The sequence below is a fragment of the Pecten maximus genome, chromosome 16 (genome assembly GCF_902652985.1).
Source record: "Pecten maximus chromosome 16, xPecMax1.1, whole genome shotgun sequence".
NCBI lineage: Eukaryota > Metazoa > Mollusca > Bivalvia > Pectinida > Pectinidae > Pecten > Pecten maximus.
In genome coordinates this window covers 15,587,576-15,603,200 of record NC_047030.1, presented here as the reverse complement: position 1 = coordinate 15,603,200, position 15,625 = coordinate 15,587,576, and the positions used below count along the sequence as shown (strand labels likewise).

The window sequence follows — 15,625 nt, the reverse complement described above, 5'->3', positions numbered from 1 at the left end:
AGATAAATAACTATCATTGGTACTTAAGATTTAGTGTTGAAACACTACTGTAAATGTGGTTATTTTCACGGGGGGGGGGGGGGGGGTTTCATGATTGAGTTATGTTAACTATAAACATTTATTTTCTGTTTAACTCTACCCCTACCCCCCTCCTCCTGGGGAGTTAAGATATGGATCGTGATTGAACGCATATTTAATGTATTTAGTTAATTGTGACTTCATCAATACATTACAAAATTTAGGATTCTTTTATTATTATTTTTTGTTTTTTTGTTTTTATTGCAGGAAGAGGAGATAGAGACAAATAGAACATTACAAACATCAACTGAGGAAAACAGTGTAGCATCAACTCCTCCAGTAACTAAACAGAGCAAGGCTCAACAGTAAGTCTGTAAACACTCATCTGAGGGCAAGGCTCAACAGTAAGTCTGTAAACACTCATCTGAGGGCAAGGCTCAACAGTAAGTCTGTAAACACTCATCTGAGGGCAAGGCTCAACAGTAAGTCTGTAAACACTTATCTGAGGGCAAGGCTCAACAGTAGTCTGTAAACACTCATCTGAGGGCAAGGCTCAACAGTAAGTCTGTAAACACTCATCTGAGGGCAAGGCTCAACAGTAGTCTGTAACCACTCATCTGAGGGCAAGGCTCAACAGTAGTCTGTAAACACTCATATGAGGGCAAGGCTCAACAGTAAGTCTGTAAACACTCATCTGAGGGCAAGGCTCAACAGTAGTCTGTAAACACTCATATGAGGGCAAGGCTCAACAGTAGTCTGTAACCACTCATCTGAGGGCAAGGCTCAACAGTAGTCTGTAAACACTCATATGAGGGCAAGGCTCAACAGTAAGTCTGTAAACACTCATCTGAGGGCAAGGCTCAACAGTAGTCTGTAAACACTCATATGAGGGCAAGGCTCAACAGTAAGTCTGTAACCACTTATCTGAGGGCAAGGCTCAACAGTAAGTCTGTAACCACTTATCTGAGGGCAAGGCTCAACAGTAAGTCTTTAACCACTCATCTGAGGACAAGGCTCAACAGTAGTCTGTAACCACTCATCTGAGGGCAAGGCTCAACAGTAAGTCTGTAACCACTCATCTGAGGGCAAGGCTCAACAGTAAGTCTGTAACCACTCATCTGAGGGCAAGACTCAACAGTAGTCTGTAAACACTCATCTGAGGGCAAGGCTCAACAGTAGTCTGTAAACACTCATCTGAGGGCAAGGCTCAACAGTAAGTCTGTAACCACTCATCTGAGGGCAAGACTCAACAGTAGTCTGTAAACACTCATCTAAGGGCAAGGCTCAACAGTAGTCTGTAAACACTCATCTGAGGGCAAGGCTCAACAGTAAGTCTGTAAACACTCATCTGAGGGCAAGGCTCAACAATAAGTCTGTAAACACTCATCTGAGGGCAAGGCTCAACAGTAGTCTGTAACTACTCATCTGAGGGCAAGGCTCAACAGTAAGTCTGTAAACACTCATCTGAGGGCAAGGCTCAACAGTAAGTCTGTAACCACTCATCTGAGGGCAAGGCTCAATAGTAAGTCTGTAACCACTCATCTGAGGGCAAGGCTCAACAGTAGTCTGTAACTACTTATCTGAGGGCAAGGCTCAACAGTAAGTCCGTAACCACTCATCTGAGGGTAAGGCTCAACAGTAGTCTGTAACCACTCATCTGAGGGCAAGGCTCAACAGTAAGTCTGTAACTACTCATCTGAGGGCAAGGCTCAACAGTAAGTCTGTAACCACTCATCTGAGGGCAAGGCTCAACAGTAGTCTGTAACCACTCATCTGAGGGCAAGGCTCAACAGTAAGTCTGTAAACACTCAACTGAGGGCAAGGCTCAACAGTAAGTCTGTAACCACTCATCTGAGGGCAAGGCTCAACAGTAAGTCTGTAAACACTCATCTGAGGACAAGGCTCAATGGTAAGTCTGTAACCACTCATCTGAGGGCAAGGCTCAACAGTAAGTTTGTAACCACTCAACTGAGGGCAAGGCTCAACAGTAAGTCTGTAAACACTCATCTGAGGACAAGGCTCAACAGTAAGTCTGTAAACACTCATCTGAGGGCAAGGCTCAACAGTAAGTCTGTAACCACTCATCTGAGGGCAAGGCTCAACAGTAAGTCTGTAAACACTCATCTGAGGGCAAGGCTCAACAGTAAGTCTGTAAACACTCATCTGAGGGCAAGGCTCAACAATAAGTCTGTAACCACGTGTCTCAATTGTCTGTGGTTCTTCAAGCCTTGAGTCTAGTTATAGCTATCTATTGATAAGTTGTGGAATGATCTTTCTTCATTTTATGTGTTCTCTAGTTATGTATATAATGCTTATTTTTGAACTTATCAGATAAAAAATGGCCAACAGTTGCCAATCTTGGATTTTGAGTTTCTATTTCTCGGAAAGTAATCATGGATCTTTCCAAAATTTAGTACAGCTATTTTTTTTAATTCCTAGTTTTACTTGACCATTTGTATGATTTATAGTTTGATTTGACATTTGAAGATTATCACTTTTCCTCACAAAGTACTGTTTTCTATATAATCACATGAGATAGATTGATATCAAAGTTTCCTCATATAAATGACCTTGAGATATTCAAGGGCATTATGTCCTTTGGTGTATAATTTTAAATTTTTAATCCATAACTCTTTTCCATTTTTGAGGGGTTGGTGGATTAAACCTAATCTGGGAGTCCTCAGTTTGTTGACTTAATGATGATAACACTTAGCTGGTTTTCTGTTTTGCAATGTTTGGAGAAGTCAATTTCTCTTGTTACATTGCCTGATTTTTAATACATTTTTAATTTTGTTACAACTACTCTTTGGCATAAAACCAGCATTGATATTATGGTAGAACTCTGGTTGGAAGATGGTACTGCAAATGTTCTAATTTTGTGACCCAATAATTTTTTTTTTAACTGGAAATTTAAATTGAAAGAATCAGTGTTGTAAAGTATTTAACTGTTTTAAAGCTCTGTTGAAATTGCATGGTCAGTGTTATCGTAGTTAGACGTGACAGTAGATATCAGTACATAGTATTAGCCAGTATAATTGACTGTTACAGGAGGTTAGAACAGCTGCTGTCTATCCCTGGAAATGATCACTGCTGTGACTGTGGCTCACCAGAGCCACGCTGGTCCAGTATCAACCTCGGAATCACCCTCTGTATAGAGTGTTCTGGTATCCACAGGTTTGTACAATCTTATTGGAAGTCAAAGAACAACGGATGGTGTTGAGTCCCTGTTTCCAGCTGTTTTTTTTATTTTCTTTTGATTTAGTTTACAAACCTTTAACTTTGGGCATTGATAAGTGATAATTTCATCCTCTATGCAAAATATATCATGGTTGGTTGCTGGTTTAAAGTCACAATTTCAGTTATATTTCCTCTTTTAATGACTGAATTAGTAGGACAACTGCTTGATGGTATTAATTGGTGATCCTCTCCTCCAACCTCGACACAAGCTTGGGATCAGCTACATTACCTGTAAGGAGCAGTTAGAAAATTAGAAAATCAAAATTGTTTACTGAAACAGTAACAAAAATATACATGACAAAAACAGATTGGAGTTATCTCCCTTTACTTACTCTCTTCGATAATCATTACATAGGCCTGGTCTGACATATTGAGTCAGTAAGATTGAGACATTATATATGACAGTGTTTTGTCCTTTTCTCCTTGTTTAGGAGTTTTGGAGTCCACTTATCCAAGGTACGATCCATCACTCTGGACGCCTGGGAACAAGAACAGATAAAGGTCATGGTGGAACTCGGCAATGATATTGTCAACCGTATTTATGAGGCCAGCGTAGACGAGTCCATAGCAACTAAAGCAACATTTGATTGTAAAAGGTAAGTTTTCGCATATTTAATAAGATTAAACTCTCTGATTCTAATATTACCAAAATCTATTTATGATTTATTATATCTATCTGATAGATGTACATCGATTTTAATATTTTTTTTCTAATGTTCAAAGCCAACTAGAGAAAAACTCCAGAGGTAAAATGAATATGTATGAATCGTTTTCTTGCTAACTATCCCTATCTCCATTGGAGGGAAACCTGCAATCTTGGACCTTAGACATAAATTACCAATACACTTTTTTATTTTTCATATTTAAAATAAAAATTTAATTAGTTCACAAGACAACAGATTAAACTGTATGTAGCTTTAGTGTATTAGTTCAGAAAGCAGTCAATAAACGTACATTTGTTTGACTAGAAAATCTTAACACTAACATCATTAATCATTCAAAGGTGAAAAAATAGGAAGAAATATAAAAAAAAAAGTGTTTGTACTTTATTATTATCATTTTCAGATCTGTTAGAGAGAACTGGATTCGAGCCAAGTATGTGGATAAGGCATTTGTAATGAAGCTACCAGGACCAAAGGTGGTTAGTCGTGCCCGGGGCTGGAGTGTCAAGAGGAAAACTAAACGGCCATCACCAAGTCGCTCCCTGAACAAAGACGAGTCTCACTCGGACCTGGAGTCAGATGTGACTAGTGGCCTGATGGAAGGTAACTTTATCTCTTTGTATTTATATCCTGTAGCTTACACATTTTTTCTCTTTCTTTTTGCCAGTCAGAAGTAGCTATTTTTTTATCTCACTTTAAGCTTATCCACTCATTACCGTCTGTCTAATACCTCTCACGAATCAGACGAAAAACAATATAACATTCATACGGGGAACATTAATTTGTTACTCTGTATCATTAATTCGGAAGGTGAGTGCTTTATGACTGTGTCACTCGACCACCTATAATTCAATTACTTATTGTTGAACATTGCAGTTTGTACTGAAGGGAGGTAACTGGCAAATATTGATATTGAGGAAAGAGTTTATTACAAAGGGAACAGCTGTTTAGGATTTGTCATGTGTATGAATGCTATCATTTTATAATTATTTTCCTGGACCATTCTGATCCGAGAAAGGTACAGACAATTTAGGAAAACTCCCTTGTTGCTCTCTCCGTGTAATTAATCACAATGATATTGTAATTTAAAGGCAAAACAATTATATTTATTATTCAATGTATCAGAATTTTGATTTTTTTATCCGTTATTTATTGTTTAACCAATTTTATTTAGGTGAAGGGCATTATGATGTGAGAATATGTTAGCGGTTGTTTCAGTGACATGCTGGTTTGCTGTTTCTCTACTTTTGAAGTGTTGCTGTAAATTTTCTACTGTTAAATGTTGCTGTAAATGGCTTAAATCATTTGTGGTTTTATATATACAAGCATGTCAAAAGAGTTTACAGGTTCATTGATATGCCAGTTGTTTAAAAGTCTGGAAATAATTTTCTCTAATATGTGAGGTGTTTTGTAAATGAGTATGTTTTGCAGACTTAATGATATATTAATGTGATAGGAATAATCATGTAACAAACACTTTTAAACTCATTGAAATGCCAAGCATTTTGAAGCCTAGGCCTGATCTACATTTGAATACTGGCATGTTTTACATTCCAACATTAATCTTGATTTTGTTAAGTACCGTACTTACTTTATCATCTGTAGCACCCCTTTTATTACCAATCCTTGAGAAGTATTCCTGTGGTCAAAGTTTAATTTATTTTCAATTTCTGTTTTGGCTGATTAATATAGTTAATTTGACACTTAACTCTGATGATTGGCCTGGGCCAATAAGGATTATAATGATACTGATTAAAATCCAGGGTGTTTTGTATTTGAAATCATTGTTCCTAAATTTACAAAAAATCTCCCTAATTAAATAAAAAAAATAGAGAAAATCAAAAATCAAAAAAAACTTTTCCCATTTTGGCTTTTTCTATATTTCTTGATAGTATCTGGTGATATAAGTTATTACAGTGTGTATATGTTGGGGATAGAGACTTGGATTGATCCACAACTTAGGTAACCTTCCTCCCTGACGGTAACAATTCTAACATTTCATACCGTGACAATGTTCCAGAGGCTGTCCTCGTCCCCAAGGACAGTGGTGAGTGACCGTTGAAGGTCGTTTGGCGTGAGGTCATATATACATATTCTGCATCCTAATTCACAGGATATATAGAACTATTAACACTCTACCTTACTGCATAGAAACTCGGCTTGAAAATCAACAAGATTGTGAAGGCATTCACTTCAATAAAAATCATACATTGATCATACTATAAACTGCTACGTGTGGAAAACTGTGGAATAACTGAAGCTAGAATTACGGGATATTCAGTATTGTATATGAGCTACTTATTTTCCTGATAAATGTTACTGACAGAATGGTTTCGTACATTATAGAAATAATTCAGTTAAAAATTGGTTAATAGAAATAAAAAGTATGCTTTCCTTATAGATTGATTATAATCTACTGCACTCAGCCTCTGGTTCCTATGCAAGGAAGGTTATGTTTTTCTTTGAACCAAGGTGTCCCAGGCCATTATCAGATTCTGTCTGAATGTCTGACGTCAGGAGTCTATCTTTTTTTAATTTCATTACCATTTAAGCTTCCAAACAATTTTAATTTTCGTTTCAGGTTTTGGAAATAAAAAAAATCAGTAATGGAGAAACATGTCGGTCATGAGAGATGTCATTGAATTCAGAAATTCATTCAAAATGAAAATAATTTGGTTTTGTCCATTATCTTCCCGCCCAATGGAGACATCTTGGTTTATTATTGATACTCCTTAAGTTTTGTTCATACACAAGGTTTCAGCTTTTTATACCCTTTTTAAAATTATTTCAAGTGAGTGTTTCTTATGCCGAAAAAGTTATATGTGTAAAAGGTTTCTATTCCCTTCAATTTCAAGCTTCAAATAACTTTTTAGAAATAAATCTTATTTCTTTTTCAAATAAATCAGATTGTAGTTACAAGTACCAATGAATTGGAAACACATAGTTTACTTTTTTTTGAGAGACACTCATTTTTCTATAATTATTTTTGCAATTTGTTTGAATGAAAAAGTATGGGTTGTGTGTATCTTTTTCGTTCCTTTTTTTGAGAAGTCAAAATATGCCACCTGTATCACAGAAACAGAATATCCAGTGTGTATGTTGAAATGTTGCATTATACAGATGGTGTATTTTATACTCAGAGACATACTCAAGATTACAAGGACTTGTACACCTTATCTGCTTTTCATCATTCCACTTTATTTTGTGTTGCTTAAATTTGGTTTTAGGCCGGAAATTACGCTCTAAACCACGTGAGTTACCATTCAGTCTCCTACACAAAGTCAAGGTTTTGTATATTTCAGATGTTCAGATTATAAGGGAAATTTTTTTATTAAAATGAAAGAAATCATTGTAAAATGTATGTAGAAAATCTGGTTCTTGATTTTGTTGATAACCATAATTAATATCAATGAAAAAATATACAAATCAAGACTTCCAAATGATATATAGCATTTATACAGTCACAAGCATAAAGATGCACGGCTTCATTCCTCCATTACCTCCCTTGATATTATACGCTAGGTCGCCTCTTTGTGTGTGACTAGTCTCCTTGTGAAGATTTATACCGGACTGATGATCTCCCTTTTCTACAATCATCTACCGAGTCATTTCCTGTTTCTACACTTATCACATGTCTTTCCTCTCATTACATTTATCGCCTGAGTCATCTCCCCTGTCTACACTTATCATCTGAGTCATCTCCCCTGTCTACATTTATCGCCTGAGTCATCTCCCCTGCATGTCTACACCTATCGCCTGAGTTATCTCCTCAATATACACTTATCGCCTGAGTTATCTCCCCTGTCTACACTTATCGCCTGAGTCATCTCCTCTGTATACACTTATCGCCTGAGTTATCCACTCTGTATACACTTATCGCCTGAGTTATCTCCCCTGTCTACACTTATCGCCTGAGTCATCTCCTCTGTATACACTTATCGCCTGAGTTATCTCCCCTGTCTACACTTATCGCCTGAGTCATCTCCTCTGTATACACTTATCGACTGAGTCATCTCCCCTGTCTACACTCATTGCCTGAGTCATCTCCCCTGTCTACATTTGTCGCCTGAGTCATCTCCCCTGTATACATTTGTCCCCTTTCTACAACTATTTAATTAGTGATCTCCCCTTTCTACACTCATTGCCTGAGTCATCTCTCCTGTATACACTTATCGCCTGAGTCATCTCCCCTGTCTACACTTATCGCCTGAGTCATCTCCTCTGTATACACTTATCGCCTGAGTCATCTCCTCTGTATACACTTATCGCCTGAATCGCCTGAGTCATCTCCTCTGTATACACTTATCGCCTGAATCGCCCGAGTCATCTCCTCTGTATACACTTATCGTCTGAGTCATCTCCTCTGTATACACTTTTCGTCTGAGTCATCTCCTCTGTATACACTTATCGCCTGAGTCATCTCCCCTGTCTACACTCATTGACTGAGTCATCTCCCCTGTCTACACTCATTGACTGAGTCATCTCCTCTGTCTACACTTATCGTCTGAGTCATCTCCTCTGTATACACTTATCGCCTGAGTCATCTCCCCTGTCTACACTCATTGACTGAGTGATCTCCCCTGTCTACACTCATTGACTGAGTGATCTCTCCTTTCTACACTCATTGACTGAGTGATCTCCCCTTTCTACACTCATTGACTGAGTGATCTCCCCTGTCTACACTCATTGCCTGAGTGATCTCCCCTGTCTACACTCATTGACTGAGTGATCTCCCCTGTCTACACTCATTGCCTGAGTGATCTCCCCTGTCTACACTCATTGACTGAGTGATCTCCCCTGTCTACACTCATTGCCTGAGTGATCTCCCCTGTCTACACTCATTGCCTGAGTGATCTCCCCTGTCTACACTCATTGACTGAGTGATCTCCATACCTAGTATCTGGCCATGAGATTTTTGACCTCCCCTGTATTTCCGATATATCATGTAGCTTGAGATATGAACACTAAGCTGTACCACAAATTATGTGAATGTAGCATGATGTCATACAGTAAGGCTGGTCACATGTTACAGTTGTTGCTGTGTACACAAGGATTATTCCTGACGGACATGTCGTAAAGGATTACTTTGGTTAATGTATCAATGATTTTTCTTGGAATTCAACGAAACAATTTATGATAAAATCCTCATGATTCACTGAAACTGATTGATGGATAGTGAGTAGAATGGACTAAGGGCAGGACAGGCTATTGGTTAATTTACAACCAGTCACTGTATCTTGTAGTTTATTTGATTGGTTAATTTACAACCAGTCACTGTATCTTGTAGTAAATGATGACTACCTCAATCGGCAACATACAAAAGTCCCATCACTTGCCATCCATAGCAATTTGGGTCAATTGTCTTGCCCAATGACACAACCAAAACAGCAAAGACAGGTTCCTTTCTCAACTTCCTGAGAAACACAAACCAATATGGGTTGGGAATGTCAAATCATGTACCTCGGAACTTCACATGAGTTTACGTGTTCGGCACTCTAACTGGCTGAGCTATCGCGGCTCCCTGCTCTGCAGTATTTGAAATTGTTTCATGATTTGTTTTTAAACATTTGCTTTTTGGTATTGAGGGTGACACACTGAGGTGCCATTTGAATACTGATTGATGTTCATATATTGTAGTAATATGAAAATGATGTTTCGTGTGTCTATCTGATGGTATTTTCTCATAACAATCATTGAGATATGAAAAAAAACATGGAAACATCAGCATATTGTTTACAGTATATTGAACTTTTTAACTTACTACTAATGATGCACATCACATCAACACTAACAAATATTTTAATGATATTTTCAAATAGATAGGAATCTTAAATGTCATTTGATTTTGTTTCTTTATGAAAGAAGTTTTATAATTTATTTAACAAAAAGTGTGCATTTTTGTTTGCTGAACATTTTGTTTTGGTTAATCAGTAGCCAAACCCCATAAGTATTTTAGGTTTGCATTAACATGACCTAATTATCGTTGAATGGTATCCATAGTAACTTGTCAGTTCAGTATCAGGGTATCTATAGCGGTAACTTGTCAGTCCAGCAAAATTTATCCAGAACTAAGAGCTTTTCTGATTATGCTGACTCATAGGAGACATAAATATATACAGTATATCAAGGGAATGTCAGCTTGTACCATATTGACACAGTATGTACTAAATCATTATCAAAACAGAATTTCTGAAGTATATTTGGAATATCTCATCATAATTATAATCATTATGGTACGTAAATCAAATATCTGTATGCTAATCATTGCCCTGTTCTCAACACATCTGCTGTCAGACTGGAAGTTGGTTAGTGATAGTATCCCAGGTTAATCTGTCTTCACCACATTACATAAGTGTCTATTGTAAGCACTTCAACACAAACCATATATATAGTGCTAAACACTGGCAGTCTGTTCTGGGCCAAGCTAATAGAGCACTACAACTGAACATTGTTAGTCTGTTCTGGGCCAAGCTAATAGAGCACTACAACTGAACATTGTTAGTCTGTTCTTGACCAAGCTAATAGAGCACTACAAACAAAGTTTGTCAAGCTTGTAGAACTAGACTCCACTTAGTATTAGTCAGTTCACCTTAATTATGTATCTAAAATATATCAGGAAACAGGAAAACGTTATTACAGAATTTAGAGTCCAGACATGTACATGTATACAAGTTGCTAGGTCAGTTACTAGACCCTTTGCTAATTAAGCAACACAGTGTCAGAAATTCTTTTGCATAACATTCATAAATGTCATATGTATATCCAAGTTATATATATATATAATTACTGGGGCATGAAAAAGAAGAAAATCTGAGGCATTCTCCTGTATAGATAATTTAAGGATGAAATTGATCTATGATCTGCATGTTTTGATTGACAAATCACAGACACTAGGATATTTAACTGGTTTTCTTGTGAAATCTCTGTACCTGTTGCTCTATTCTACAGGTCCTGCTGAGTTTAACTCTGAATTCTTCAATTCAGTTATATTCATATAGAATATACAAAAGAACCCCCAACCCCACCCCTGCTTATAGAGTATAATAGTATTACATAAAAGTATATCCAACAAATGTTACTGAAAAAAAAACCATTACGATGTAAAAGAAAAGTGTTGTGATTAAAGTCTTAGTGATAATCACACTGCTATATATTAGTAGTGATGTATTAAATATTTTTTTGTAAATAATTTCATGACTACATATTTTGTTGTTGAATTATTGTAGATTCTATGTCACGGTTTGATGAAAGAATTTTTTTGATTGTTGTAGCTGTTTTGTCAGTGTCAAATACATCTAAGGACTGTGACAGTGGATTGGGGGCCAGTGCCTCCGACGTCATCGTGTTCGGGGACTCGGAGATTGAAGTCCCTGATCTCAGTACAAGTAAGTTCTACATAGTATCAGTCTTGTTTTCAAAAATAGGTATTTTGTTACATAGTTATGACAAACTTTTGATAATTTAAGATCGTTTCAACGTTTCTAACAAAAATTGTGAATTTATGTGATTTTTATACGCCCGCCGCGAAGGTGGGGCGTATATTGGCGTCACCCTGTCCGTCCGTCCGTTCGTACGTCATCATTTACATTATCCTGAGGTTTCAATGAAACTTCAAACAGGTGTTCCTTGCAACAAGTTCTGGAGACGAGTCAAAGTTCAAGGTCGTGGTTTGTGAATCTAGGTTACTGTTACTATTTTTAGAAATCTTGTATAACTTTCATTGTCCGGAGGTTTCCCATCAAAGTACTGAATGGATTTCAATGAAACTTCGTACAGTTGTTCCTTGCAACAAGTTCTGTCTACACTATATCTATGTCTACACTATATCTATGTCTACACTGTATCTATGTCTACACTATATCTATATCTACACTATATCTATGTCTACACTATATCTATGTCTACACTATATCTATGTCTACACTGTATCTATATCTACACTATATCTATATCTACACTGTATCTATATCTACACTGTATCTATGTCTACACTGTATCTATGTCTACACTATATCTATATCTACACTATATCTATGTCTACACTATATCTATGTCTACACTATATCTATGTCTACACTGTATCTATGTCTACACTATATCTATATCTACACTATATCTATGTCTACACTATATCTATGTCTACACTATATCTATGTCTACACTGTATCTATATCTACACTATATCTATATCTACACTGTATCTATATCTACACTGTATCTATGTCTACACTATATCTATGTCTACACTGTATCTACACTATATCTATGTCTACACTATATCTATGTCTACACTATATCTATGTCTACACTATATCTATGTCTACACTATATCTATGTCTACACTGTATCTACACTATATCTATGTCTACACTATATCTATGTCTACACTATATCTATGTCTACACTGTATCTACACTATATCTATGTCTACACTATATCTATGTCTACACTATATCTATGTCTACACTATATCTATGTCTACACTGTATCTATATCTACACTATATCTATATCTACACTATATCTATGTCTACACTATATCTATGTCTACACTGTATCTATATCTACACTATATCTATATCTACACTGTATCTATGTCTACACTGTATCTACACTATATCTATGTCTACACTATATCTATGTCTACACTGTATCTATATCTACACTATATCTATATCTACACTGTATCTATATCTACACTGTATCTATGTCTACACGATATCTATGTCTACACTGTATCTATATCTACACTATATCTATATCTACACTGTATCTATATCTACACTGTATCTATGTCTACACGGTATCTATGTCTACACTATATCTATGTCTACATAGATATAGATACAGTGTAGATATAGATACAGTGTAGATTTTGGACATAATGATTTACCAAACCAGTTGATAGGAACAATACAAAACGAATAATAATTTGTTAAATAATAAAGAAGTCTTTCTGTAAGTAGTATCATGTGGTTGTCGGTAAATCCTAGGTATGTTGTGTTTTAACTTGGTTGTCGGTAAATCCTAGGTATGTTGTGTTTAAGTGGTATAACTTGGTTGTCAGTAAATCCTAGGTGTGTTGTGTTTAAGTGGTATAACTTGGTTGTCAGTAAATCCTAGGTATGTTGTGTTTACGTAGTGTATTTTGGTTGTCGGTAAATCCTAGGTATGTTGTGTTTAAGTGGTATAACTTGGTTGTCAGTAAATCATAGGTATGTTGTGTTTAAGTAGTGTATTTTGGTTGTCGGTAAATCCTAGGTATGTTGTGTTTAAGTAGTGTATTTTGGTTGTCAGTAAATCCTAGGTGTGTTGTGTTTAAGTGGTATAACTTGGTTGTCAGTAAATCATAGGTATGTTGTGTTTAAGTAGTGTATTTTGGTTGTCGGTAACAATCCTAGGTATGTTGTTTAAGTAGTGTATTTTGGTTGTCAGTAAATCCTAGGTATGTTGTGTTTAAGTGGTATAACTTGGTTGTCGGTAAATCATAGGTATGTTGTGTTTAAGTGGTATAACTTGGTTGTCGGTAAATCATAGGTATGTTGTGTTTAAGTGGTATAACTTGGTTGTCGGTAAATCCTAGGTATGTTGTGTTTAAGTGGTATAACTTGGTTGTCGGTAAATCCTAGGTATGTTGTGTTTAAGTGGTATAACTTGGTTGTCGGTAACAATCCTAGGTATGTTGTGTTTAAGTAGTGTATTTTCGTTGTTGGTAAATCCTAGGTATGTTGTGTTTAAGTGGTATAACTTGGTTGTCGGTAAATGCTAGGTGTGTTGTGGTTAAGTAGTGTATTTTGGTTGTCAGTAAATCCTAGGTATGTTGTGTTTAAGTAGTGTATTTTGGTTGTCAGTAAATCCTAGGTATGTTGTGTTTAAGTAGTGTATTTTGGTTGTCAGTAAATCCTAGGTATGTTGTGTTTAAGTAGTGTATTTTGGTTGTCAGTAAATCCTAGGTATGTTGTGTTTAAGTAGTGTATTTTGGTTGTCAGTAAATCCTAGGTATGTTGTGTTTAAGTAGTGTATTTTCGTTGTCGGTAAATCCTAGGTATGTTGTGTTTAAGTAGTGTATTTTGGTTGTCAGTAAATCCTAGGTATGTTGTGTTTAAGTAGTGTATTTTCGTTGTCGGTAACAATCCTAGGTATGTTGTGTTTAAGTAGTGTATTTTGGTTGTCAGTAAATCCTAGGTATGTTGTGTTTAAGTAGTGTATTTTCGTTGTCGGTAAATCCTAGGTATGTTGTGTTTAAGTGGTATAACTTGGTTGTCGGTAACAATCCTAGGTATGTTGTGTTTAAGTAGTGTATTTTCGTTGTCGGTAAATCCTAGGTATGTTGTGTTTAAGTAGTGTATTTTCGTTGTCGGTAAATCCTAGGTATGTTGTGTTTTAACTTGGTTGTCGGTAACAATCCTAGGTATGTTGTGTTTAAGTAGTGTATTTTGGTTGTCGGTAAATCCTAGGTATGTTGTGTTTAAGTGGTATAACTTGGTTGTCGGTAACAATCCTAGGTATGTTGTGTTTAAGTAGTGTATTTTAGTTGTCAGTAAATCCTAGGTATGTTGTGTTTAAGTAGTGTATTTTCGTTGTCGGTAAATCCTAGGTATGTTGTGTTTAAGTGGTATAACTTGGTTGTCGGTAACAATCATAGGTATGTTGTGTTTAAGTAGTGTATTTTGGTTGTCAGTAAATCCTAGGTATGTTGTGTTTAAGTAGTGTATTTTCGTTGTCGGTAAATCCTAGGTATGTTGTGTTTAAATGGTATAACTTGGTTGTCGGTAACAATCCTAGGTATGTTGTGTTTAAGTAGTGTATTTTCGTTGTCGGTAAATCCTAGGTGTGTTGTGGTTAAGTAGTGTATTTTCGTTGTCGGTAAATCCTAGGTGTGTTGTGGTTAAGTAGTGTATTTTCGTTGTCGGTAAATCCTAGGTATGTTGTAGAAATTGTTGATCCTTTTCAACCTCTCCTCTATTAGGTTTGGACCTGGAAAGTTCTGAGGGGTCAGAGGTCGAGGATGACGGTGATGATTCAAAGTCTACGACTTCGTGGGAGGACATGAGTAAACTGGACCCCAACATGCTGCTGTATAAGGCAGCCCAGGCCCGAAACCTGGCCGTGATGCTGGAGGCCCTGGCCAACGGAGCCGACCCCAACTGGGTACACGAAGAGGAGGAAGGCAAAACACCTCTAATGAAAGTCGTGGAAACTGTGAGTGCAATAAAATGTAGATATTAAAACTGAGAATTAATTAATACATATGGAAAATGAGTGAAATAATTAAGATGTATGGAAATTGTGCATGAAATTTTTTACATTACTCTCACGTAATTACAAGGTTTATCTTTACACAAACAATATACTTAACAAATTGTGTTGTTGCAACATTTCAAGACTGACTGATCTTTTTGTCAAGCTCTGATTGAATGTGCGAGTTAAAATCATATTTACCTGTACATCTTAGTGAAGAAATGCTAACATTATTTTATTGCTCAACATTGGGACATTTTGTCAATTGACATAGATTGTATATATGCTGTATGAAATAGACTACTGATCGAGTGTAGACATTTTCCCTGGTTGGGTCAGTAATGGCTATGTAATGTGGTAATCCACATCATATAACAATTTATTATACCTCCTCTGAATTTACTCCTTATAAAAAGTAGACATTAGAAATACTATTTGAACCACATCCTCCAAAAATGTTATTTACCA

The 15,625-nt window shown here is 36.3% G+C and overlaps 1 protein-coding gene across 3 annotated transcripts in view; it reads left to right on the top strand.

The window, feature by feature from the left end:
- LOC117344624 (arf-GAP with coiled-coil, ANK repeat and PH domain-containing protein 2-like) overlaps nucleotides 1–15,625 on the top strand; it is a 91,863-nt gene that overhangs the window by 66,227 nt on the left and 10,011 nt on the right. For 2 of the 3 annotated variants that reach the window (XM_033907447.1, XM_033907446.1), the window contains 7 exons: nucleotides 286–383; nucleotides 3,067–3,192; nucleotides 3,687–3,851; nucleotides 4,321–4,520; nucleotides 7,145–7,168; nucleotides 11,189–11,302; nucleotides 14,886–15,118. In XM_033907447.1, coding sequence (XP_033763338.1) covers nucleotides 286–383; nucleotides 3,067–3,192; nucleotides 3,687–3,851; nucleotides 4,321–4,520; nucleotides 7,145–7,168; nucleotides 11,189–11,302; nucleotides 14,886–15,118 — 960 coding nt within the window. The remainder of the gene's footprint in view (nucleotides 1–285; nucleotides 384–3,066; nucleotides 3,193–3,686; nucleotides 3,852–4,320; nucleotides 4,521–7,144; nucleotides 7,169–11,188; nucleotides 11,303–14,885; nucleotides 15,119–15,625) is intronic. The other variant, XM_033907448.1, reaches the window with a different exon arrangement.